The sequence below is a fragment of the Coenobita brevimanus genome, chromosome 20 (assembly GCF_032717465.1).
Source record: "Coenobita brevimanus isolate Jiangsu-jjx chromosome 20, ASM3271746v2, whole genome shotgun sequence".
Lineage (NCBI taxonomy): Eukaryota > Metazoa > Arthropoda > Malacostraca > Decapoda > Coenobitidae > Coenobita > Coenobita brevimanus.
In genome coordinates, this window is record NC_136973.1 from 665,692 (window position 1) to 692,500 (window position 26,809).

A 26,809-nucleotide genomic window follows, 5' to 3' on the forward strand; every position below is an offset into this window, starting at 1 on the left:
AAGAAACACACATACTTTCTTATACAGAGCAGGTAGTCTAGGATATTTTAATGTCCACCCCCAGACGATTTTATTCAGCTTGAGAGACTTTTCGAACTGTAGGGATTAGATATAACCTTTTTCTTGCACACCCCCAGACTGGATGGCGCGAGGTGTGGGCGTGCGGGTGTGGGCGTGGGCGGTGTGGGTGGTAGCTGGGGGCAGGTGGGCGGCGGGTGAGTGTATGGGCGTGGGTGGATCGTCTCTTCTCATTCCTGGAGATGCTGTTCTTACCTTACTACTGCCTTTGCATCATGGGCCTAATTGCTCTCAGGTAAAGTGTACTCTCTCTCTCTCTCTCTCTCTCTCTCTCTCTCTCTCTCACACACACACACACACACACACACACACACACACACACACACACACACACACACACACACACACACACACACACACACACACACACACACACACACACGACGGCACTCGTAAACGTACTTCATTCTGTAACTATGAGAAAACAAATATCTCAAGTAGTGCTATGTGTGGTAGATGAAGCCGTCCACCACCCACTTATTTGATGTAGTTCCTCTGGACGTGACTCTGTACTGCAGCCCAAGAAACTATTTACTACGCTGGGTGGTAACCATGTAACCAAAGAGATGCCTGGAGGTCTAGTGGGTTAAGGTGCTTCAAGTAGACGTGGTTCAGAAGGTCTTACATTGTAGAGATCGTTGAGGTTTATTGCTCACATACTGCTACTCAGGGATGAATAATTGGTCAGTCTTAACATAAATATCTGCACTGTCGCCTAGTCCGGGGTCTCTACGCTCCTGATGAGTTGGATGATAGACAGATAACCAGAAATCGTCGCTCAGATTAATGGCCTTGTAATCTAGTGATAATGTGCTGCTACTGTGTTATGATAATGGGTTGTGTGGTACTATGATGTGATGGTGTTGTGCTGTGGTGAGAGAGCTGCGCGCTGTAGCTTACCCCCGATCTGTCTGGCTGAGCAGAGCCGTAGGCAGCCGGAGACCACAGATATGCAACTGTTCCTGTGGGGCCGTCCAACAGGTACAATACAATACTGTACATATTGCATGGAGGGATCCGGCGTCCCCTTGTGGTAGACAGCACCTCACCAGGGTCGGATCAGGTCCCTTCCCACGGCGGGATGCACTGAAATATGGGGAGGTTTGGCTCCCGGATGGATGCCGCAGCTGCTCCACCCAGGATACACAACGCCACCACGTGTAGGCTCCTCATCAGCGCCGATATTGTGATGTATTGTGATGTTACGCACAGGTTGGTCTGACGGAGGTGCAAGTGGCCGAGGCGACGCAGATGGCTGTACGCAAGGTCAATGAAGCTGGCCTCGTCCCTGGAGTATCCTTGGGTAGGTGTGGTAGTTGTGGTAGTAGTGGTAGCAGGCGTGAGAGTTGTGGTAGGCGTGGTACTTGTGATAAGTATGGTAGATGTGGTAGCAGTAATTTCTTGTTGTGGTGGTTGTTGTGGTAGTTGTAATATTAGTGATGTGCAGTTTTGGTGGTAGTGTTGATAACAGTTGTGGTGGTGGCAGCGGTAATGGTATAGTGATTTTTGCAGTGTGGTTGTGATTGTTGTGGTAGTTGTTAAGGTAGTTCTGGTGCTGGTGTTTTTTGTAGTTGTGGTGGTAGTTGTGGTAGTGTGAGTTAATTTTGTAGCTGTGGTGGTGATTATGGTGGTGTTGGTAATTATGATAGTTGTTATGGTAGTTCTGGTGCTAGTGATTTTTGCAGCTGTGGTAGTGAGAGTGAATGTTATAGCTGTGGTGGTGGTTGTGATAGTGACGATAGTTGTAGTAGTATTCATGTGGCCCAGTTCCGTCATGTAATAAACAAACCAACTGCTGTAGCCAAGGGGACTCATTTCTACCCCATAACTATGGCTCGTCGAATTGCATGCAACTGAGTCTTGGGTTGCAGCCACTGCTACTACTTCTACTACAACTACTGTATTACTATTACTTCTACTACTACTACTACTACTACTACTACTACTACTACTACTACTACTTCTGCTACTACTACTTCTACTACAACTACTACTACTACTACTACTACTACTTCTACTACTACTACTACTACTACTTCTACTACTACTACTACTACTACTACTACTACTACCACCACCATCACCACCACCACCACCACCACCACCACTACTACTACTACCATTACTACTACTACTACTGCTGCTGCTTCTGCTGCTGCTGCTGCTGCTGCTGCTACTACTACTACTACTACTGCTACTGCTACTGTACACGTTTTGCAGGACTGCGGGTGGTGGATACATGCGGCGTGCCCTCTTTCACTACCAAAATGGCGGCGGTGGCCTGGGTGGAAGACTCTTTAGCCTGTCCTCTCCCTGCTCTCACACTCGCCATCCTAGGTCAGTAGACTGGATGAATATTTTACTCATTTTAACTACACTCCTTTCAAGTTAACGTGGCTCAAATTTTCGTCCTTTTGATGCTCACTTCACGTTGCTCACTGACAGAAAAAGGACGATGTTATGGCTCGAAATCCTTTCCATGGCACATCCTTCGTGACTATAATCATATTCTAGCGTTAATCTGTTGTTACAATTCGGCATTCAAGACGGAGAGATGGCAGTTTTAAGCCAAGTTAGAGTAAAAAGAGCATAGGTGTACAACTGCCACATCTCCATCTTGAATCAGGGGCTTTAGCAAGGTATTAACATTAGTACAGTATGTGGTGCTAACCCAGTAGCGCAGCAACGGGGGTGCCTGGGGATACCCACCCCTTCATCTCCCAGTCAGACTCTTCGCGCCACTTCTCCCCCTCGGCCTTCCCTTTCCCAACTTTGTACTAACTTTGAACCCCAGGAACCAGGTAACATTTGGTTTTTACTTTATTCTCGCTTCCTCCTCACAATTTTATTCAGGTTAGGAGAAATTTTTCGAGCTACAGGAGACAATTATGGCCTCTTTTCTAGCTTAGGAAAGTTTTCACGAACTGCAGGAGTTAAACTTTTCTTTTTTTTAGCTTAGTAGAATATTTTTTCGAATTGCAGGAGATAGATATGACCTTTTTTTCCTAACCTAGGAGGAATTTTTGGAGCTGCTAGAGATATTTACATCATTTTTCTAGCTTAGGAGAGATTTTTCGGACTGCAGACGAGATACTTTTTTCTAGGTTACGATTTTTCGAACAGTAGGAGATAGATAGGACATTATTTTCTGGCTTAAGAGAAGATTTCTGCATTGCTGGAGTTACATACGGCATTGTTTTTAATTGACTGCACAAGATAAATTTGTCCGATAAAATCCAGTTTCCTTTCCCAGGTCCGAATGACGTTTCCATTGCCTCGTCTGCGGGTGTTGTGGTACGCCCTCTAGGAGTGCCCCTCCTCTCCTACGGTCCACGCTCTGTACCAGCACCGCCCTCACTTGACATCATCACACCTGCACCATACCGCATTGCTCAGGTATCACAACTCCACACTGGTACAGCTGATGCTGGTGTGTAAATAGTGTGGATGGTGGTGTAGCTGGAGTATGGTATGGTGACTGTATGACCTGATAGACAGATGGGTAGACATGTAGACACACAGACATATAGACAGACAGACTGATAGATAGATACATAGTTAGGTAGGTAGTTAGATAGATAGACTAGTTTATTGATCAAATGACATTACATGGGAGTCATATGGAGTAACAATAGTAATTTGGTTGTACAATATGGAATACTGTGAAATAACTGAAAAATGGAATAAGAGTGTTTTTGTGTGTGTGTGTGTGTGTGTGTGTGTGTGTGTGTGTGTGTGTGTGTGTGTGTGCGTGTGTGTGTGTGTGTGTGTGTGTGTGTGTGTGTGGTGCAGGCGGCAGTGAAAGTGCAGTATGAGGCGTAGTATGAGTAGTATTGTGATAGGGTACTTTTTCATGTGGTGTAGGTGGCAGTGTAAGTGTAGTATGAGGTGTAGTATGAATAAAGTATGAGACAGAGCGATTTTCTTGTGGTGTAGGTGTAGTAGGAGGTTTAGTATGATTAATATATGACGAAAGAATGTATTTCCTTGTGGTGCAGGCGGTGGTGCAGGTGCTGACTGGTGCTGGTGTGAGTGCAGTCAGCGTGGTTCACACAGACGATGCTGAGGGAGAAACTCTGGCCCAGCACTTAGTTGAGGCAGCAGACTACTGGTATGTGTGTGTGGCGGTGGTGGTGACTGGCACGGGTGGTGAGGTTATGGCTGCGATACGTGGTGGGCCCGGTGCTGTGGTGGTACTGGGGTCCCGTCACCACGTACAGTTGTTGGCCCGTACCCTGGGGCAGCCTGGAAGCCCCGTTGACCTGTTGCTGCTGACAGAGGGCGGCCCCATGCCCCAGGTGGAGCTAGGTGACGTAACTGTGCCAACAATCATACTGCAGAGAACCGCACCCGTGTTGCCGGAGTTCCTAACCTTTTTAGAGCGTGATCTGGCAGCTGAGGACACACCCCGCCGCCACTATTTGGCCGCCGTGGCAGAGTGCGCTTCCTGTCCCGATGGACACTTTGGGTACGACGCCGCAGCTCCAGCTGCTGTGGACGTTGTGCTGAGGTGTGTGGCAGCGCTGCGAGATGCACATATGACCAGGTAAATATGGTAACAGTCATTACTAACATAGACTACAAAAGTAACGTGAAAGAGAATATTAACGTGCAAACGTGCTATATACAGATATAAACTGATTAGGAAAAGGTGATAGAAAGTCTTTTAAGCTAGGTAAAGAGAAGCTGTACAATGATTTACACGGTCTGGGTTTGGAGGCATGGGAGCAATTACTACTGTCACCGACACCTAACCCAGCCTAACCTAACCTAATCTAATCTAACCAACATACACTAACCTAACCTCAGATGAAACGGAATAGAGGAATTGTGTAATGAGCTATTCAGTCTGGGTGTGGATGCCTGTGAGGGACTACTGTTATCACCCACACCTGATCTAACCTAACCAAATCTACTGTAACTCAACCTTACCTAGCCTAAACTAACCTAACCCAGGTGTGGAAGCAAGGAGGGGCTGTGTAATGAACTGTATGGCCTGGGTGTGGGTGTCTGTGAGGGACTATTACTATTATCTCCCACACCTAACCTAACCTAGCCTAACCTAACTCAACCTAACTAACCTAATCCCAGTTGTGGAGGCAAGGAGGGGTTGTGTAATAAACTGAATGGCCTGGGAGTGGATGCCTGGGAGGAACTACTACTCTCATCAACTCCAGACACAACCATCTTCCCAGAGCTGGCCCAGGCGACCCTCTCATCTGGTACGGAAGACCTGCCACACTTCACCGTCAAACTCCTGCATGGGGGTAATCTTACTCAGGTAACAACATCACAGCTGTTGTGTTTTTGACAGAATTTAGCCCATTTCATCTCGTGTGTGTGTGTGTGTGTGTGTGTGTGTGTGTGTGTGTGTGTGTGTGTGTGTGTGTGTGGCTCTCTCTTTCCTTGTTTTCTAGACCTTACCTCATCCTTGGGTGATAGAAAAAGAGGTTGCAGAGACGATGATGATGATTGTGATGAAAATTTATAATTACGATCATCATGATAATAATTAGAATGTTAATGATGATATTAATGATAAAGATGATAATGATAAGGAAATTGATGACTATGATCAAGATGATGATCAGGATGACGATGATGATGCTCTCTAACCCTCCTCATGTGGTAGGCTGGGCAGGCCGATGCTACTTCCGCGATACTGGGTGAGATGGAGTTGCCGGAGCTTGGATGTGGAGGGGGGCCGTGCTCTTGCAAGAATTACCGCCCTGGCTCTCTCCCCCCTGCTGCCAACATCACCCGTCCAGCTTCAGGTGAGTAGTAGTAGTAGTAGTAGTAGTAGTAGTAGGCCTAGTGGTAGTAGTAGTAGTAATAGTGGAAATTCTAATCTATACTAACATCCTTACGTGTGGTGTGTCACTTTCATATAATAGAAATATGACCGATGCAGATAGCCTTACCAATTAATTCGCTCCAGTTTTCCATACCATAGAGATCTTACTCATACAGATATCCCCATTTAGCGATGTACTGTAGGTCACTTTTCCGTTCTAGATAATTCTACCCCCACCTATATATAGCCATACTGTGGATCGTTTCATGTTATAGGATTTAGACCTAAGGAAGTGATGATGATGATGATGATGATGATAATAATAATGATAATAATAATTTAGTACCCTCGCTCTCTCTTCAGGCTTCAACATCTTCAGCGGCAGTGACTGGTGGTCGTGGGAGCTACCACCATTACACGAAGCAAGTGGAAGCGAACTAACTGTCTACGTCACAGCTTTCTCCATGGTCGTGCTCATCCTCCTTATTTCCGCCATGGTCTGCACTTACAATATCGTCAAACCTCCACCCAGGAACTGAATTTCTTGCGTCTCTTCTTGCAACTATTTCTCGGCAACAAAAATCTTGCAGATACACACTTACAAGTCTTTACATATACAGTCGTGAACACTAATAAAGGGACAGGGAGAATATCAGTACATTAGATATGGTTAGGATGCGTTACATGACGTTAGGATAGGTTAGGTGGTTATGTTATTTTGAAGTAATTTACGTTAGGTATGGGGAGGTTAGGTGAGATTATCTGACATTAAATACAAAGTTAAGTTAAAGTAGGTCTGGTTAATTTAGGTTGGATTAGGTCATTCGAGGTTGGGCTGGGTTCAGTAAGACCAAGTGTGGATAGGTTAGGTGAGAGTAGGCTAAATCAAGTTGGTTTAGATATGATTAGGTTGTGCTGGGCTAGGTGAAGTTGAATTAGACAAGGTATGCATCTGTTCATATTGACGGCATGTATTCTTGGGGATGGGGAGAAAATAAATCTCTGAGTCATACAGAAACCTAAAACTGTCGGATTTTTTTTTTTTTTTTTTTTGGGGGGGGTCACTGGTGTAAAAGACAAATTACGAGTATGGCGATGCTTGACAGTTGTCGTGTGTGTTTCTAATTAACTTCATTCATCCATTTCTACTTTTCATCAGCTATTTCATTTAAACTTCCATACCTCGCTTTCTCACACGCAGTTACCATAAACAACCATATTCTTTGCCCCTTTCCAGTGTGTGTGTGTGTGTGTGTGTGTGTGTGTGTGTGTGTGTGTGTGTGTAGACAAAATGAGAAAAGCCAAAATATGGAAAACTGTCCTTTCCAAATTAAGCCGAACAAGAGAGCTAAACTCCAGACCTGTTCACCCCGCTGTGGCTGGACACATTGTATTTGGACGACTGGACGAAGGGAATTTTTCAGCATCTCTTTCTTAGGTGGAGGATGTTAAGCGAAGTATTTTTGTGATATTATGAAGCACACAACGAGAAAGTATGAAAGGAATGATACTTTCTGTCGTTGGGAATTGAATGAGATATATGGAAGGCAGGATATAACGTTGGTAGGGGATTGTCGGCGAATATTTTCTCATGGCTATTAGAATAGTGATTAACTCGTGCTATAAAGAGATTGACAGAAAGTATGGGGATGTGTACGGAATATACACCTTTCACTACTTGTTTTCATATCTCCTTTTTATCATACAGTACTAGAGAAAGTATACGGTATATAGGCTACCAATTTCACACCTTTATCCATATCTCTTGTGTGACCATACCATCTAGGCAAACGCACTCTTCAACCTTTTAATCACTAGACTTACTCCACCCCCTAATTATTGCGAGAGTGACTCAAGTGTTATGATGCAAACTTTTGTGTGGATCGATGTCTGAGCAGCGCGGACAGGCTTAATAAATAGATAAATAAATAGAATAAGTACAGTTATAAGTAAATGGATGTGTGGCCCAGCTCCGTGGATGCTTTGTTATCTTATCTTTACTGAATTCCTTTGGTACTGGAAATTAAGGTTAGGATGATGACGATGTTTAAGATGCATATAATCAGTATGGATCTTTATCACCTTGTTGTGTATTACAACATTAATAAACAAATTAAAAAGTACAGTTTACTGTTATTTAAGCATGACTTTGATGTCATGCAACATTGTGCTGACAGTGGAAGGTGTTTACATTGGTTAAGATGTCTTAACGCCTCTCCTGCGATTTAAAGTGGATATTTCACTTAATGATCCTCTTGTATGTTATTAATGCAAATTATTTCCATATTAAAATTATGTCAGTAACATACAAAGGATAGTTAACTCTCTTATACGTCATTTATATGTATATATAAGTGTCTTTAGTGTGTGTATCTGACTCTGGACAGACTAACTCTTCGTTTTCTTAAGATCCAGCATTCCTCCTAAGTGCCACACACCTTCCCGTCACCACTTCAGCGCCTAACCCAATCTAATTATATTTAACCTCATTTAATCTCACCTAACTTCCCCACACCTAATCTAAATTACTCCATAATAACATAATCACCTGACCTAACCTAACGCACTTTAACCATATCTAAACCAACCTAATCTCATCCAGTCTTATTTAACCTAACAATACCTAGCCTAACCAAACCTAGCCAAGCCTAAAATTCCCTAATCAAACCCAGCCTAACCCAACCTTACCTAACGTAAAATTATCCAACCTAAACATACCGCAACTGACGTATTCTAACCCAGTCTTACCTAATCCGTCTATACCTAATATAACTGAACCCAGCCAAACCAAGAATGACCTAATCTAACCAAACCTAGCCTAACCTAACCTAACCTAGCCTCACATCTCCATTAGATTCGTTAACATTTCTTGTAGTCTGAAAATCTACAGGTGTCTCACTTCAAGCTTGGCCTGCTCTGTGTACAAGTGTGTGTGTGTATCCAATGGGATATATATATATATATATATATATATATATATATATGTGCATCCCACCCCAGGGAAAGGGGAATGTTCCCCCGACCATGACTTTATTTGATCATATTGCCCTGCTGGGTGACAGGAAGGTGCTACCCCTCCCGGCAAGGCAGCTACCGGGCGTGGCTCGAACTCACGACCCCCCCGGTCCCGAGTCCGATGCTCTACCACTGTGCCACCTTGCCCCATTCAACCCCAGGAATGGAGAGTGCAGGATCTTCCCCTGTCCCTACTTCTTCCTACAAAAAAAAAAAATAGTTACGACAGGGAATTGATCGTATCTTTGAGAATCCCCCCCCCCCCCGTTTGAATGGTGGACTCTAGGAGACTTGCTCATAAGGATATACATCTTAAAAAAACCATTTCCATTTTTTTTTTTTTTTTTGTAATTGTTCACTGACAGTGTACATGTTTGATTCGTTTGATTCACCTAAGACCAGGGTTCAAAATTAGATGGGTCATATTATTCAAACGAATCCACGCCAGGACCAAAAAAAATCCTGAACATACTGTTCAGAAGTTCTGAATGTGAAAAATATGATCACCCAGTAAGTTAATTGATAACCATTAGCTCATTCTTCTATATCCGCATTTCTAACATGTATAAGATTACTGTTTCTGGCCTCACTGTCACATCAACATGCCTATATCCCCCTCCCAACTCTCCTAACTCATGTAACTTGTTAGGCTGTACCTCTATAAGTGGCTTAAAACATCTTGGGATTACTATATTCTGGGGAAGATTTCGGAAAACATCCCCCACCACCTCTATACATATACAGTAGAGGCTACAATGAAATGGACTTCTATTTAAGAACGACAGTTCAGCAAAATATTAAGGAACGCCACTGATGATGAATCAGATAAAATCTTGTATTATGTGCAATCGTTTGAGCCCCCCTCCCCCCCCTTTTTTTTTAAGTCTATCGCTCTGTCGCTAGATAATACTAGAAAAGTTTAAGTCGACCTGGAAATCACACTGATAAAAGTTCTATATTGATTTCGTCCAGCTAGCCCTGAGAATGTAAAAACCATCAAATGTTTGCTACTCATTAAAAATATGAAAAGGCTGATATATCTTTCGTATGATTAATCAGTCAGAATCTGATCAAAAAGTTCCTCCGAAATTTAAGATCAGTCACTATAATCAGTGTATTAGTGTAATGTTATGTAAACAAACATGAACAGTGTCTCCTCAAAAGTAGGGGGGTGTAGACGCAAGCCGCTGCCATTCTTCGACACGGCTGAAAGTTTGCGATGATTGTAGTGGGTATGAATTTCATATTATGGATCATGGCCATTTATAAACCACCATGGATCAGCTTGTGGCTACTCTCTGGCCTGTGTGTAGTTCCGGGAATGCCACTTAAAGAAGAGAGACAAGTATCGGAGGGAGCAAGGGAGTTTACTTGCTCTCAGATCTGCAAGTTATCCTGGGATCAGACCTCCACAAGTTTCAAGGTAAGCAGATATCAAAGCTTTCCTTGCAGCTCCTTCTGAATATCCAGTCTTACCATACATTACCAAACACAGGAAGCAGAGTGCTTTAGTCATTGCCTCGGAGTGCACAGTCGAGCGTTTTGAGGATACTGTATAAATAAACGTTTGGCTTAATTCCTCATAATATTTCAGTGAAATTGCTAATTGTGTGCTTCTGCTATGTAAATTACTATATTGTGCAATTTAAAAAATGGTTGTGGATTTTTTTTTTACATTTCTTAGGAAGGCTGTGGTTTATAGGTTGTATCGTTGCAGAGCCCGGAGTTATTTAAAAAAAAAAAAAAAGGAAGTCACCACCCAACATCGCACTTCTCCGTGGCTGTCATCATAGTCTGATATTAATATTTAGAGTCAGTTCAGAATTAATGATGGAGAGATGGCTGTTTTAGGTAAAACCGGTATCGCGCGGTTTAGTCGCATGCCTCTGAGTGGCATTATGTGTGCGGTTCAGTTGTAAAGCCTTTAGTACTTCATATAAATACAATTGCAGGCATGTGAACAAGGGTGCAAAGCCTGGGACAGTCTTCAACCTGGACCTGTGGCCAGCATGATGGTCGCTTGCTATGGCAGTGAGTATAGTTCTTTCACCTTGGGCAAGAGTTTTGTCCTTATACAGCTTATTTCACTTAGCTCATTGACAGAAAGAGGCTAATCTGTGTCTCAACATCCTTTCCATAGCACTCTTTTTGCCACTAACATTATGATATAGTATTAATTAATAGAAACAACCCAGGATTCAAGATGGAGAAATGGCATTTATATGCCAAGTATCAAGGCTGTGATACTAATAGTGGTGGTAGTGGTGTTGGTGGTTATTAGTATTTTCATTAGTATCATCTTGTAATTAATTCATGTATATACCCATTTTTTTTATCAGTTTGCGAGAACATCTACCACTCCTTGAAGCGTACTACTGGTGAGCGTCTGTGTAAGGTTGGATGTGACAAGGCTAGGAGCATACGAGGTATTCCTAAGGTAAGCTGTTTCGTAATACTTCTAACATAGCGATTTATTCAGCACAATACTTATCAGTATTCTCATGTATGTCACTGACCCAAACCTTGTCATTACTGGATATATATATAAATACCAGTAAAGTGAACATTAAGATGTAATAGAAATGATAAATCTCAAATGAAGAAGTTCTGCGAAGCCTTCTTGTGAGTTTAAAGGTGAAAACGGTGTGGTAGGCCAAACAGAAGATGGGTGAAGGTGGGAGGAGGTGTGGTAGGCCAAGAAGAAAGCGGATAAAGGTGGAAGAAGGTGTGATAGGCCAAGGAGAAAGTGGATGAAGGTGAGGGGTAGGCATAGTAGACCAAGAAGAAGGTGGATGAAGGTGGGAAGAGGCGTGACACCCCAGTAAGAAGGTGGAAGGGTATGGTAAATTTGTGACAAACCGGGAAATGCTATTACTAATTCTACACTCGCATTTCTCCTTGTTTCTAGGTCCTCCCTCACCCCATCTTTTCGGTAGGAGTATGGATGATGACATTAATTGGTACATGGATGATGATAATGGTGATGGTGATGACAGTGACTTATCTTTCGGTGAGAATAAGAATGATGATTGATGTTCGTGGTGACTGATTGATTCATTCATAATTATAATAGTGCTGATGATTTTCCCAGGTGTCCAGTGCCTTTGACAACCCAGCAGCAATGAAAACATGCAGAGGGGAAGTAAAACAGGATTGCCTGATGTCAGAGGAAGCAGCCACCCTTGATGCAGCCAACAAGCTTGCAGCTGCGAAGTCACATTGCTGGAAAAGGAAAGTTGAGTTGGATGGCTTGATGAATGAAGAAACAGCCACGCTAAAGGACCTCGAAATAAATGATGGCAGTACTGGAGGGATTCAAACTGGAGATGAAACAGATGCCAGGTAAACTGAATATTTGTAAGATTTGCCGTAATGATGATGATGATTTTGATGATAGTTGTTTTTTGTTCTTTTTGTGTCTTCAGGCTCATTTGGCCGTGATGATAATGATGATGGTAGTGGTGTTGGTAAAGACGATGATGGATAGATGATGATGATGGGTGGATGACTAATGATGATGATGAGGGATGGTTAGAAAATAGAGAGTGATGACGGCTATTGTTACTACTACTGCTACTACTACTACTACTACTACTACTACTACTGTTACTACTACTGCTACTACAAACTTTTTCAGGATGCTCATGAATGGCACTATGGGTATAGGAGGCTACGTAGGAAGGGGATCCATTGAGAGAGGAATTATCATGTCACTGAAAGAAAACAAAAAGAAGGGATATCCAGTGAACAGATATAGGGGCAAAGATCAGCACAGCCAAGTGCGGAATGATGGTCCATTCTCAAAGGCTAAGAAGGGAATTAAGATGCTCACACCAACCTTGGACCCTCAAGATGCTGTGACGAAGAAAAAGTCAAAGAAATGGAAGAAGGGCGTTGTGGAGTCAGTGCATGAAGAGGATTTATAAAGTACACCATCCTTGAGCTCTCTGGTGTGAGGAAGAAGTTATTACAGTAGAAAGGACATGGTTTGAAGTCAGCAAATGAAGAGGACTTATAAATGTAGTAATAGGAAGAGAAATCGAACCCTTTCAGGCCAGACCCATTTTTCATTTTATTTTTGTGACAGTATTTGCTTTTCGAAGGATGGATAGGAAACAAGATGCCGTTAAATAAAACTAGTATGGGATACCATTTTAGTGTAGTCATTTTATACAATATACTAGGTTTCAGAGGGTCCAGTTTAGAGTATTCCAATAAAGTATAAAACGATCGCCAAGGTTTCCCTACTCATTAACCAGACCCAGAATGAACAGATGAATGCCAGATGAAAATAGGAAAAGAAAGAAAACTATTCTATTCTATTTCTATAGCCCGACGCCCTAATCCCGCAAAGGGTGGCCGCAGACAAAACGCCTCCAAGTCACTCTGTCACCCACCATTTGACTACCCTCCCCCCAACTCACCCCCCCCTCCCTCATATACCTCTCAACTCCATCCCTACACCTCATCTTCGGTCTACCCCTCCCTCTCCCTCCCTCCATATCACCTACATACACCCTCTTAGTCAGTATTTCATTCTCCATTCTCTCCACATGTGAAAGAAAACAAAATGGGTGAAAAGCATAATAGGAACCCTTCATTCAAAGCATTGCCATCGTCTAAGCCGAGAAAGCCTTATCTGCTGGGTACCGAACGTTCGCAACCACGGAAATCGTTTGAGAAGAGCGAGCTTTCCCTCCCATCAGTCTTCTAACTGAACAGACTGTCTGTAAGCTCTTTAAAAAATGGAAAGTGATCTGGTGATGCCCATCGTCTGAGTTTTTATTGTTTTTGTTTTTCGTTTGTTTGTAGATTGTTGTGTCTGGCAATAGATAGATATTATTCTCATATTTCGATGTGACAATTGCTTCTCGCTATTAATGTTTCCTTGTTTTTTTCCGCAATACTAAATCCGAATTATGTAATCCCGAAATTGCCAAAAAACATGTGTGAGAGAGGCTGGGGATGATGGCGGCGGTCGGTGGCCTTCGCAATCTTCGTTTTGCCTCCATTGCACTGACCAGGGGAAGTTACAGTCGCCAAGTGAGATACTTCAAGACCTCTAGAATTAATCTGTTTGTACTATGCTCCTCATCACGCAAACTTGGTGCTGTTAAGGCATGGAATAATGGTAAGTGACAGCGGCATGGGTCATCCCATTCTTGTGTCGTCTGCTCCCAGTATTATGAAACTTCTAGCAATATATAGGAAAGTATTAGTATGATCTAAACAGGTCCCAGAATTTCCAAATCATGACTTATGATGTTTAAGCACCTATGGGTCTTAGGGCCTTCATTCACCCGGCATTTGAGCAGTTTTTTAGATGCACAAATCAAAGGTGAGAGCTGCTTTTTATTTATTATTATTACCGGGTATTATTATTTTTTTTTAACGAAAATATGCTTTTGATTATGTTTTTAAGTTTGTAGTCTCCGACAGAAATCCTGTTGTTCATATTTATTTAATCATTCAGTGTCTCAGCATGTTTTGATGCTGTTGAAAGCTGCTAATGAGGTATGACAGTGTTTGCTGCTAATCGTTGTGTTTAATTGGTATCCCATTTTCTCAACCAAGTGATGTAAACTTGAAGACCAGAGAAGGGCAAAGCTTGAAAGTGGAGGGAAATTGTTGGATAAAACATAGTGGAAAGAGCATAGTAGCAGGACCTGATATGTTTGTTTAGGTAAGATTAGTCTTGATTCTGCCCTTGTGATATGTTTTGAGATCATTGCCCATGCTGATATGTGGAGAACCTTTCACTAGATGGCTGTCATAGTACAGTGAATTAGATTAAAGCACCAGATGCAATGCAGGGTCTTTATTTTTGTCAGTAGGATGTTTCACCCAGCACAGGCTTCCACAGGACCCAACATAACATTGCATTATAGGATTTATAGGACCCTGCTTCATGAGTGGAACTTTAATTTTGTTACTTTGCTATGTTTGCCAGAATTTACATTTTGAATCATTTAATATAGCTACAGTATAGCCTATGGTCTCCACAGGTTTGTCTAATTGCCCTGCTAGCAGGGCACAGATTCATAGTTCATCGGGTGAGCGTCAGAGGGATTACTACGAGGTCCTGGGAGTGCCTAGGAATGCCTCATCCAAGGAAATCAAGAAAGCTTACTATCAGCTGGCAAAGAAGTATCATCCAGATGTGAACAAAGATGATCCAGCATCGCAGAAAAAGTTTACACAAGTCTCAGAGGCTTATGAGGTATTTAAGAGTGTTATTGCAGTTCCTTGCTTAACCCTTCGTTAGTTCTGTGGGGTATTCGGATGTGGTTATTCCGGTGGGATGTTACAATACCCCATTACAAAAATATATGTAGTGTTACTAATGTAAAATATATTCATATTGCCACTTCAGCATATCTTTGCAATCACTAATGAAAAGATTGAATGCCTTGTAGGTGGTGTTTATTAATTTATAATAATAAAATACAGTAAATTATATCAGTAAAAAAATTGCAAATGGACTCATACCAGTATCTCATTTGTCAGGTAAACAGGCACAGGAAAATACATTTTGTGATTTTTAAAATCAGTATAATGATAAACAGTATGGTATGCAGAAATAAGATACACCAGTTTATATCACAATATGATCTAAATGGTTAGTTTGATGGGGTGACTGGACACCCCAGGGAGGGGGGGGGGAAGTGCCCTCTCCTTCACTACAGCAGAGGCAGGACTAAACCAATCCACATGCTCCCTCCTCTCACTAAATCAGGAGAGTACTGGAGCGGAGAGAAATATTCGAATTACCGGCTGGGAAATATGAGCTTTTAAAAAAATTTGGGGTGCCAAAACACCCCACCAGACTAACGAAGGGATAACGCTTCAGTCCAGTTACTTTTTTTTCGTACCCTCAGATGAGTTTATTACTCTCAGGAAAGACCTTTTGTAGTCATGGAATCATTGAAAGAAGTATCTAACTCTCTAGACTAGTTTGAAAACTGAATAAAATTGTCTGGAGGTAGCAGTAGTGAAATAAGACTTTGCCATATTGAAGAGGTTAACTCTCTTTCAGTTAACATTTATTTCCATTTGAACCCGTTATTCACCATAGAAGCACTTTTCATATGACATGGCATTATTCATCATGAAGCAGTCAGGTTATTATTCATCATGAAGCAGTCAGGTTATGCAGTGAATGAGCATGTTGATATACTGTACAGTAGCACACAAGCTTTTATATCAGTGTATCATTTATTTCCTGAGGTATATCTAAATATGTCAATTGATTAAATAGGTTACTTGAATATGGACATTTTAAAAGGCAATATGCCCTATGACTGGGATTAATCATACACACAGACACAGGTGCAGGGTGATGGAAAAAGCAGCAGCAGTACTGTACAGCATATTGGAACCTCATTAACCCGTTAACTGCTGTATACAGCCTGGGCTGTTCCGAGTGCGACTGCTCAATACAGCCCTGGCTGCGCAGGTCAGTTTTGAATATAGTGCCATGGTGACCAAGGCTGACCCCTGTGAGCATGTTTGAGCCTTCAAAACCAAAACAAAAACCATACATTCCAATAGGGAATCAGACACTTCGATGTTCATCCATGGTTTTACCAAGGTAAATGTTGAGCTAATATTTCGTTACTATATACTTTGGCATGTGTTCTCTCAGTTCCTAAGACAAAATTTGGCCTTTGGGAAATTTCATTTTTACCCCTATGTCTGTGCACCATGGCAACCTCCAAAAAACCGCCACGCACAGTTAACGGGTTAAATACTCCTGATTGTGTCTCCAGATTGAATGGATAAATAGGAACAAGAACGTCTAAAAGGCATCACAAGATCTTACTGCATTATATACACACAGGTGCTGGGAGATGAGGAGAAACGGAGGCAGTATGACACAATGGGACGCACCGCAGAGCAGATGGGGGCAGGAGGGGCTGGGGCAGGCAACCCCTTCCAGGCGGGATGGCAATACCAGACCAGCATCGACCCTGAGGAACTCTTCCGCAGGATTTTTGGGGACTTTAGAAAGGGTGGCTTTGACTTTGGAGGACAGGATTTTGCTGAGTCTGCATTTGGATTTGGTGCAGCTGAGGAGGTAAGGAAGTCTAGGTTATCTTGTACTGTACTGTATCTGGGCAGTTTGTTTGTAGGCACCTCTGCAGTTAAGGTGTCTGACAAGAGATGAAGAGATAGATAGTTTTAGGCAAGGGTTTGGAGGCACAGGATATTGCAGAGTGTGGTTTTGGATTTGGCACACTGTCTACCGGTATATTTTGTACATGCTAGGGCTGTCACATATGGGACTTGTGTGATAGCATTAGTTTTTTTTTTTTTTTTATGTTGATGGATCTTATAATGGACTGAGTAAAGTTTGTTTTAACAAAATTTGTGCCGTCAAGAGTGTTCAAGAGAGTGTGTAAAGATAAGGGAGCTTGGAGGCATTTCATTCATGACCATCCCATTCAGGGTTTCTCAAGAAGGAGCAAGGTGTCAGTGATGATGATGGTCAGACTATTCATTGCCCCTGTCAGGGATCAAACTTGCATCATTATAGACAACATATCACTTGTATAACCATTTGACCACCACCTTCTCATTACTGTGTTAGAGTAATGTGGGTTTACTAGATTGAGGGAGCTGAGCATTGCTAACCTTGATACCCTCTGATTATGTCTTTTAATAATTTTATGCTGCTCCCAGATATTTTGTTCCTATATTATGGAAAACCTCTCATGCTGAAAAAGTTATTGATGACCAAACTGTATATAATGGTAATGTTATGGGAAATGTAAGAGGAATTAATTTGAGGTAATATAGTCTTATGGAATGAATTGAGTGGGAGATTGACTGAAGAGTATGTGTGTGTGCGGAGTTTTACTCCTGTTTCTGAGCCCCAAGGCTTGTCTAAATGTTTACCTGTGAGTTTGCAGACTTGAGTTGTCCTTTTCCAGTGATCCACCATCTTTCTTTAAGGGATAGGGAGGGAGTTGAGGGACATCTGTATAACTGGGTGGCTGATGAACTGAAAACAAAATGAAAGATAAGGTTTGCTGTCGTGTCATAGGAGAATTGGTAATTACTGGTACTGAGTATCAGAAATAACTTTCTTCTCCTCTTCCCCCACAGTTAACATTAAACTTAACCTTCAAACAAGCAGCACGGGGTATCAACAAGGATGTCAGCCTCAATACAGTAGATATCTGTCCCAAGTGCAGTGGTAGTAGATGTGAACCTGGAACCAAGGCTGCCCGCTGCCAGTATTGTAATGGCACTGGCATGGAAACTATTTCAACAGGTGAGAAGGATGCATGTAGATCTAGTTTCTCTAGTTTCTGAATGGTGAGTGAATGGGGGTGTGGCCCATTCAACTGGGGAAACTTTGGTTAGTATCTCATCCTATCAAGTTTTTTCTGGCACTCAGGACCCCACCTCGCCCCATCCCTGGGTGGGAAAGGAGGTCTGGATGATGAAGATGATGGTGATGAATTAGAATAGTGTTGCAGTATGATTGGAAGTTTTTTTTCTGTAATCCATGTTATCCATTACTCCTCAGGTCCATTTGTGATGCGACAGACATGCCGATATTGCCATGGGACCCGTATGCACATCAAGTTCCCATGCACTGAGTGTGAGGGCAAAGGTCAGACTGTCCAACGCAAGACTGTCACCATCCCAGTCCCTGCTGGTTGGTATTGCTCTCATTTTACTCTTTTCTTGCTTAAATACTTCTTTGTAATTATCCCAGTAAATATATCTAACCTCTTGAGATTAATGACCCCACAGGATTAATTACAGTGTGAAAGAAGCAAATTATCTCTCCTTTTGTAGTCGGAAAAGCATAGCGTTAATGAATTTCCTACCTTTTAAACAGGTGTGGAGGATGGACAAACACTACGAATGACTGTAGGGAGGAAAGAGGTGTTTGTGCGAATTAGAGTAGCCCAGAGTGATTACTTTCGACGGGATGGAGCCGACGTTCATACAGACGCTACCATATCACTATGTCAGGCAGCACTAGGGGGAGCCACCAGAATTCAAGGCATCTATGAGGATCTTACATTAGAGGTAAGGTGTGGTGCTGGAGAGGGTAGCATTCATTCAGTGGCATAGATACACTGGGCAAAGGAGCATTAGTTGTACTGTGGCAAGCCTTAATACAATACAGGAATAATTAAGAGAAAGCATACCATCGATTGATTTCTTTCTCTCCTCGCTCCAGGATCCCAAGGGCTTGAATAGTGAGTAAAGGAGAATGTAGCCCATTTAAAAGGCATGCTTTTGATAATTTCCTTCTGTCATGTTTCATAGTGATCATACCATACCTCACTGCATCTTCGGATGTGAAGAGAAGTCAGAATGATGATGATAATGATTGTCTTCCCTATAACAGATCCCAGCCGGCTCACACTCACACACACGTATCCGGCTCACGGGCAAGGGCATGAAGCGGGTGAATTCCTACGGCTACGGGGACCACTATGTGAACCTGAGGGTTCGTATGCCCATCCGATTGTCGCCAGCACAGAAGGCTTTGCTGGTGGCACTGGCTGAGCTGGAAACAGACACCCCAGGCACTATCACTGGCATTACATACACTAAAGATGGTGGGTGATTTAGACTTACTGTGTTCATTTACATTCTTACCCTTTCTTTCTATTCTCTTCATTCTTTAGGTGTATGTGTGTGGCTGCTCACCATTCTATTCATCCTGCTCTGTTTCTCATACAAAAGATGGTGAGTGATTCAGTTACAGAGTTGACTCCTCACACGTACAGTATATCAGACTCTTTGTCCTTATATTTGAGTCTTTGTCCTCTGATTTTTGCATTTTTTTCCACAAAAGATAATAGGTATTGAACTCTTGGCCGTTTATTTTTCCACTCTTTCTGTCTTAGTCAGTCAAACAGTCCTTCATTGCCTCATCACGAGTGTTGGGACCTGAAGCTAGGCTTGTATAGTCAGTATGTTACGGTAAGGGTGACCAGTTGCTTTTTCCGGAGCAGCTTTAAGCCAGTGTGAGCAGTAAACAAGAACCACCCCAAGCAAACTTAAATTTTGCAATAAAACAGTGTGACTGGCCATTCCTTCTTCTTTTTTTTTTTTTTTTTTTTTTTTAATTATGTATTTTACTTTACCTTTTTTTTTTTTTCCTGCAGTATTAGAGATGTTTAGCAGTACAGTGCATAGTGTGGTAGATATTTGAAGTGGATGAGTGAATTGGGCTTGATGTGCAGCTCAGAAGGTCATCGATAAACAGGAGGAAGAAAGTTGTGAAAGAACAGAACTCTGAGGAACACTGTTGTTGATGGAAGACTTAACTTGTTGAATATGTGCAACAGGTCAGCCTGGACCTGTGTTCCTTAGTCTTTATTTCTCGCTGCCCGTGGCCTCCAGCCATTTACGATGTGTCCAGGCATCTTGAAGTGAGCGGATCTTAAATATGGCTTTCTTTTACTTAGTTTTCCTGGAAAGAACAACTTGTAGGCTTGTAGCCCATAGTTCTTTCTGCTTTCATTAAAAAAATAAATACCGGGTAATGGAAAAGTTTTGACTTTCATTAGCTGAGTTACAAATGTTCCCTTGGTGTGGATAAACTAACACTGGTGTCTCCTGCAGGCCGGAAGCAGGCTCAGGAGCAGGCCAAGGAGGAAGGAGAGGTGGGAAAGAAAGACTCCCAACCTTCTCAATCCACCTCCTCCTCTTCCTCCTCAAAATCATCCTCACAGTATTCCACCTCAGACGAAGGCCTTCTGACCAAAATAAAACGTGCCATATTTGGGTAGGGTTAGTATCAGGTTATTGAGTCAGTAGTTTAGGTTAAAAGCAATCATTTGTCAGACGTACTATGAATTTTATGAATCTGCTGTTGACACATGTAGACTTCACAAGTGGTAAGTACAGTGCAAATATAAAGGTTATTTTGCATTCAGTGCACAGTCCTAGATATCATTTATAAGAAGATGGAAGAGAGATAAACACTTTCCCAGGCAGAAGAAGAAGAGTAGTTACAAACCTCTGATTTGAGCTCTTGGTTTTACTGTAATGACTAGTGACCATGCTTAAATTGTTATGGTACTCAGTATTGATTCTTATGCATTTAGATTCATGCAGCAACTAGCACTGTAAGGTTTGAGCTGAGGTTTCAGATTTTATGTTTATAGTAAAATATGAATGTATTAACAAAAGGAGAGAAAGAATCATATAAATTTTGCCTTATTAACCTGACAGTTTAATTGACTGACTTTCTCATTTTGATCCTTTCCGATCAAATCAAGCCTAAGTTATATTGCATAATCCTAATAAAGAACGTGGTAAGCTAGAACTGTTCAAATTCAGTTCCAAATTAGAATTACAATCATCATTGAGTCACACCCCTCCACACCCACCCATACTTCCTCACTTTAATTCCATCACCTGTAATTAGGTATAGCCCAATCCAAATCAGAATAATTCTGATTATTATAGTTACAGGTCTTGGAGCATGGTTGTGGGCAGGTATGGATTGGTGTGAGTTTTGACTGAGTATACTTTAAATTTGGAATAGATACTAGGTACATTGAACATACACCTACTCCATCATTCACCTTCCTTTAGCTCAGGTAATGAGTTGTAGAACTTTATTTTCCATATACACAGGTAAGCAAGTGGCTGTGGAGGAGAGCCAGCTATTGCTGCAGGTGAGGCAAGCACTATCAGGGAAGGTGGAAGACATTGTTGCCCGTACTGTGGCTGACGATGTTGCTGAAGCTGCTTGTGATACTCACCCAGATCAGTCACAGAAGCCAGAGCACTCAGAAGAAACCCAGGCACAGGATAAACGGCATGATGGAGGTGCCAAGTCAGAGCAGCAAAGGCACTCATAATACAGTGAATTAAAATAAGACAGCATTCAGAAGTTGCCCACAGGAGAAAGGACATAATGAAGGTACCCAGTCATAAAATGGCAGAGGCATTCATAATGCAATAGATTTAGATAGGGTAGGACTTAGAATTTGCTCCTTCACAGTAATTGAGACTGTATGAAGACAAAACCAGCATAACCGTCAGTGTAGCCTTCATTCTGATTTTCACATGGACTAGGCAGTTGTGGCACCTGTTGGCTTCTAACATTGTTATTAGAACAAAATTCAAAAGATAAAGACATCCCAGCTCTAGTTTCTCTTGTTTTAAATACTACAGGGCTGCCTGTACTGAAACCAAACCAGCTTCGTTGTAGACCAGAAGTTGGGATAAGTTACGGGCATACTTTATTTTGATTTAGTAATGAAACTTGCAAATTAAAACATTTTTTTTTTTCTGGCACTGACTACTGAAATTTATTTTTTAATGATCCAAGGACTCCTTGTGTAGTTTGAAATGTGTATGGTTGATGATGCACTCAGAAAATAAGACTGCAAGACTTTAGGAAACATTTTTAATGGTATCAGTAAAATAAGGAGGACGTAGTGTATCAAGCTAAAAATTAAATTGTTTAAGAGAATATGATACAAAGTCTCTAGTGTCAGCGAGAATATGACCCCATTTCAACCTGTGCCACTGTTGTCTGTGTATCAGTATTGCAGTGACTGCTTCTGTTATCTGTTTATCATGTACATATGGGGATAAGTGACTGATACAGGAGCAGTTGTTGCCAGTATCTGAGAACATTGTAAAGATTATATCTTTGGTGGGTCACTGATATCAGGCTGTGCTTGTCTCTTAACCCATGGAGCGTGAGGATGTCTTTTACAGTGTATTTTTGCCACTGCCTGATGACTTATTAAGCTTGAGATAAACTTTTAAACTTTCTGAACTGGAAGGTTATAATGTAGCCTTGACAAGCTCTTGCAGTAGTAGTAGTAGTAGAAGTTGTAGCCCCAGGTTCATCTGAAACATGAACCTGGTGTAGTGCAGGCTTAAATCGATCTTCACCTGCAGCTCACCATGCACCATCCAGGGGATAGGGAAGTAGTTGAGGGACGTTTGTATAACCAGGCAGTTGAGCAACCTATTTATATTGGTGCGACCACATGAAGGCATCCCTATCCAGCACTAAACCCTTTCATTAAGAGAGGTATATGTTAACTTGAATGGAATCGTCTGGTAGCAGCAAGAAAACAAAAAAGTTGTCACTCAGATTCATTGAGATAAATACTTCCCCGGTACTTCCTCCTTCACAAGGTCCCGTCTGTTAAATTTTTCCCACTTTCTTCAGCCCCTGAGGAGTATCGTAAACTGAATAATGAAAGTAATGACATCCTTAGCCCCAAAGGGTTAAGCCATCTTACTATTTAAGTTTTGATATTGTATTGTATCAATTCATTATTATTATTACAGGGTTAATAGAAAATATATATTAAATATGTTATGAAAAAATAAATATGAAAAATTGAGTACATAGTTTTCTTTGTTGAGATATTAAAGTATAGAGTAAAGGAGGATTTTTAACTTTTGATTTTGTAAGTGTTAATGGTAGGTGGCAGCCACCATCATCCACTCACTAGATGTAGTGCTGCTTTCTTCCTTCACCTTAATCATTCTTTTTTTGTCTGCCCTGCTCTTGTTCTATTTCTCCCATCTTTCCTGTCACTTTTTATTACTCTTCTATCTTTTTCAGGTGGCTCTTCATTGAGAGACAAGCCTAATGGTTTCCTGTAAGCCAGGAAACTATTTACCATGCTGGGTACTAATCATATGACCAACCCATACGTGCTCCCTACGTGTCAGCAAGTGGGTTGGCGGAGGGTTAGTGCCCCTCCCTGTAAAACAGCTAACACAAAGACATATGGCCATCCCTTATGGGATTATGGCATCTGGCTATAGATATAATGATAGTTAAGGAGTATTTTTTTTTTCTGATTTTATAACTTAGGTATACAGTGGTAGGTGGGGGCGCTCACCATCCACTCACTCGATGTAGTGCTGCTCTTGGGTGACAACCCTTTCCTCTCCTCCTCCCTTCCTTCCTCTTGTGTCTTTATTTCCTTCATTCTTTCCTCCTCCGTCTGCCTATGGGTGGCATTACACTTCCTCTTCTGTTTTTCTTTCCTCCTCATTCTGCCTGTGGGTGACTCTACTGTACACTGAGTGACAAGCCAAATAGTTTCTTGTACACCAGGAAACCATTTACTACACTGGGTGGTAACCATATAACCAACTTATGGTGCCTGGTGGCTTTGTGGGTAATTAAGGCACTCTAGACTGAGCCTGTGTAGGTTTGTATCCAAGGGGTGGTTGGGATTTATTGCTCATGTAATGCCACTCAGGGATGAGTGAGGTTGATCACACTCCTCTTAAATGTCAGGACCAACTTGCCTAGCCCCAGGCTCTTACGCTCTACATGGGGCAACACAGTAGACGATGGATGGATAAGTTAGGTAAATGCTATTTAGGATTCAGTTCAGTTCAGTTCAAATTTAATGGCATCATGGTTCTTCATAATGAATTCCCATCTTGAGGTTGGCCATGGTACAGCTGATGTTTTCTGTAGACAAAGTATTCATACTCCCAGTTTTGGATTGAAGTGGGTGGGAGTAGACAGGTATGGGTGAGTGTAAACAGGTGTGGGTGGTTTTAGACAGGTATGGGTGGGTGTACACAGGTGTGGGTGAGTGTTGACAGGTGTGGGTGGGAGAAGACAGGTGTGAGTAGGTGTGGAAAGGTGTAGATACCAGGTTGACAAGTGTGGGTGGGTGAATACAGGTGTAGGTAGTCATATCATACTCGATAAGCTGGTCGTAAGAGGTGACTAAAAAGGGGCCTCTTTGTCTCCGGCCGTCCTGTCCTTACTGTCCTCCTCTGCTCTTCCATTCTAACTCTCTTCTTGATATTTCCGTGTTTCTTCTGGCTTTTATTTTCCCTCTACCCTTGCAGTGCCATATAGTCATATTGTGGGATGGTACTAACTCTTCATTATTCTTTCCTTCCACACTAGATTCTCTCTCTCTCTCTCTCTCTCTCTCTCTCTCTCTCTCTCTCTCTCTCTCTCTCTTAGCATAAGTGTCATGTACTGTAATCTCCCTATAGCCTTACTGATTAACTACACATAATGATAGTATTGATCACTATCTAATCAAATACAACCATAACAGAACAACATTGCCCTTGACTTCATGTCTTTTCTTGCTCTATGGTAGGTTGGTGCCAGTACTGAGCAGAGCCACATAACCTGCCGATCTGCTGCCTCACAATGATTCAGGTGTTACGCGAGTTTATACCACGTTGAGAGAGGCCATGGAGTGAATATTTGACTCATGCAAGCACTGAGCTTGCATAAACAGGGTAAGTAAGATCTAGGAATAGGACACACACACACACACACACACACACACACACACACACACACACACACATGGATACCAAGCTTAAGGGACCTAAGCTACGAAGAAAGACTAAATAAACTGAATCTACCAACACTACAGGAGAGAAGGAAAAGAGGTGACATGATAATGCTATATAAGTGCATATCAGGAAAGGAGAAAATAGACATAAATGATTACTTAACATATGGAGAAGCATCAGCAAGAGGACACTGCAAAAAACTGCATAAGAAGAGAGGTGATAAAGACGTAAGGAAATTCAGTTTCCCAAACAGAGCAATTGATCAATGGAATGCACAACCGAATGAAATAGTGTGTGCCAAAACAATTCACAAATTTAAGGATATGTACGATAAATATGGTTTAAGACACGGGACAGTACGAGCTTGACTCATTCCTGTAAAGATACAATTAGGTAAGAATTAGGTAAGAACACACATATACGTGTACACAGAACAGGCGAAACTTGGAATGTGACATCCGTAGACTTTCAGGCAGCAAAATTTCTTATATAGCGAATGTATAGCCGATCGAAAGTTAGGTTAGGTCACTTTGGGCAGGGTTTGGTCTGATTAGGTAATTTTTGGTTGGGTTGGCTTCAGTTCGACTAGATATAGACGGATTAGGTTAGATTGCTTTAGAATACGTCGGTTTTGATAGGTTTTGGGATTGGGTTTTATTTGGTTGGGTTAGGCTGGGTTAGGTTCGGTTGGATTAGGTCATTTTAGGCTTGACTGGGTTGGGTTAGGTCGGGTATGGTATAATTAAGTGAGACTGGGTAGGATTATGTAGGATTAGATGCGGTTAGGCTGCTTCAGAATTGGTTAGGCTAGGTATGGGGAGGTTACGTGAGATTGTGAGGTTAAATACAATTAGACTGGGTTAGGTGAGGTTAAGTTAGATTAGGTTGGGTTAATTTGGGTTGTATTAGGTCATTCGAGGTTAGGCAGGGTTCAGTTCGAGCAAATATGGGTAGGTTAGTTGAGACTAGGCCTATATAAATTGGTTTGTGCATTGCGGTCTTTTGTTGGTTGGTCCTTCCAAACACACACACACACACACACACACACACACACACACACACAGGAGTTACAAGAAAAAGTTAGTATCTTAATGACTATGCAGTCCATACCGTGGAGATACTTCTTGTTTGCCTGGGAATGCATATCCAGTTCACATTTATTCTAGTGTAAGATCCTGCCGATGAATCCCTTTAACTTCTCTGTTGTAGTGTTAACAACGTCCATGTTGAGTCAGTTCCTTGTTGAGCAGAGCTTGCACTCAGTGTAAAGCCAAATGGTTTCCTGTAAGCCAAGAAACCATTTAAAACGCTGGGTGGTAACCATATAACCAAACCATACGTGCTCCCTACGTGTCAACAAGTGGGTTGGTGGAGGGTTGGTGCCCCTCCCTGTAAAACAACTAACTCAGTGTCAAATGGCCACCCTTTACGGGATTATGGTGTCTGGCAATATATAGACAGATATAGATTACGTGAACACTTTTTCACGTGCAAGATCTGCTCCGCATGTGGAACTGACTCAACATGGACGTTGTTAACACTACAACAGAGAAGTTAAAGGGATTCATCGGCAGGATCTTACACTAGAATAAATGTGAACTGGATATGCATTCCCAGGCA

At 42.0% G+C, this 26,809-nt stretch overlaps 3 protein-coding genes across 4 annotated transcripts; all 3 read left to right on the forward strand.

Moving 5' to 3' along the window:
• Positions 1-211: 211 nt before the first annotated feature.
• Positions 212-6,411, forward strand: LOC145391867 (uncharacterized). The gene is made up of 8 exons (XM_080266357.1): positions 212-313; positions 1,291-1,381; positions 2,299-2,415; positions 3,332-3,474; positions 4,077-4,624; positions 5,170-5,359; positions 5,711-5,852; positions 6,236-6,411. Exons 1-8 carry the CDS (start codon positions 224-226, stop codon positions 6,409-6,411), a joined length of 1,497 nt encoding a protein of 498 aa, XP_080122483.1. The 5' UTR covers positions 212-223.
• A 4,419-nt stretch (positions 6,412-10,830) lies between these two features.
• Positions 10,831-12,875, forward strand: LOC145391868 (uncharacterized). The gene is made up of 4 exons (XM_080266358.1): positions 10,831-10,918; positions 11,227-11,324; positions 11,979-12,229; positions 12,525-12,875. The coding sequence occupies exons 1-4, from the start codon at positions 10,897-10,899 to the stop codon at positions 12,811-12,813; spliced, it is 660 nt and encodes a 219-aa protein (XP_080122484.1). The 5' UTR covers positions 10,831-10,896; the 3' UTR covers positions 12,814-12,875.
• Positions 12,876-13,853: 978 nt separating this feature from the next.
• On the forward strand, positions 13,854-23,210 carry LOC145391947 (dnaJ homolog l(2)tid, mitochondrial). 2 transcript variants are annotated; one of them, XM_080266437.1, is made up of 9 exons: positions 13,854-14,018; positions 14,893-15,107; positions 16,728-16,964; positions 17,996-18,164; positions 18,423-18,554; positions 18,741-18,934; positions 19,260-19,473; positions 20,486-20,653; positions 21,506-21,633. In XM_080266437.1, the coding sequence occupies exons 1-8, from the start codon at positions 13,856-13,858 to the stop codon at positions 20,650-20,652; spliced, it is 1,491 nt and encodes a 496-aa protein (XP_080122563.1). In that variant the 5' UTR covers positions 13,854-13,855; the 3' UTR covers position 20,653; positions 21,506-21,633. The 2 variants fall into 2 exon arrangements, with proteins under 2 accessions (XP_080122563.1, XP_080122562.1); XM_080266436.1 differs by lacking the exon at positions 20,486-20,653 and having other exon boundaries at positions 21,506-23,210.
• Positions 23,211-26,809: the final 3,599 nt, after the last annotated feature.

Bases quoted from the DNA above. Each gene is read 5' to 3' on its own strand.
- LOC145391867 (XM_080266357.1), top strand. From the start codon at position 224: ATGGGCGTGGGTGGATCGTCTCTTCTCATTCCTGGAGATGCTGTTCTT. The intron at 1,382-2,298 runs GTAGGTGTGGTA...CACGTTTTGCAG, and splicing joins CGTCCCTGGAGTATCCTTGG to GACTGCGGGTGGTGGATACA. The intron at 2,416-3,331 runs GTCAGTAGACTG...TTCCTTTCCCAG, and splicing joins TCTCACACTCGCCATCCTAG to GTCCGAATGACGTTTCCATT.
- LOC145391868 (XM_080266358.1), top strand. From the start codon at position 10,897: ATGATGGTCGCTTGCTATGGCA. The intron at 10,919-11,226 runs GTGAGTATAGTT...TTTTTTTATCAG, and splicing joins GATGGTCGCTTGCTATGGCA to TTTGCGAGAACATCTACCAC. The intron at 11,325-11,978 runs GTAAGCTGTTTC...TGATTTTCCCAG, and splicing joins GCATACGAGGTATTCCTAAG to GTGTCCAGTGCCTTTGACAA.
- LOC145391947 (XM_080266436.1), top strand. From the start codon at position 13,856: ATGGCGGCGGTCGGTGGCCTTCGCAATCTTCGTTTTGCCTCCATTGCA. The intron at 15,108-16,727 runs GTATTTAAGAGT...ATATACACACAG, and splicing joins AAGTCTCAGAGGCTTATGAG to GTGCTGGGAGATGAGGAGAA. The intron at 18,555-18,740 runs GTTGGTATTGCT...CCTTTTAAACAG, and splicing joins CACCATCCCAGTCCCTGCTG to GTGTGGAGGATGGACAAACA.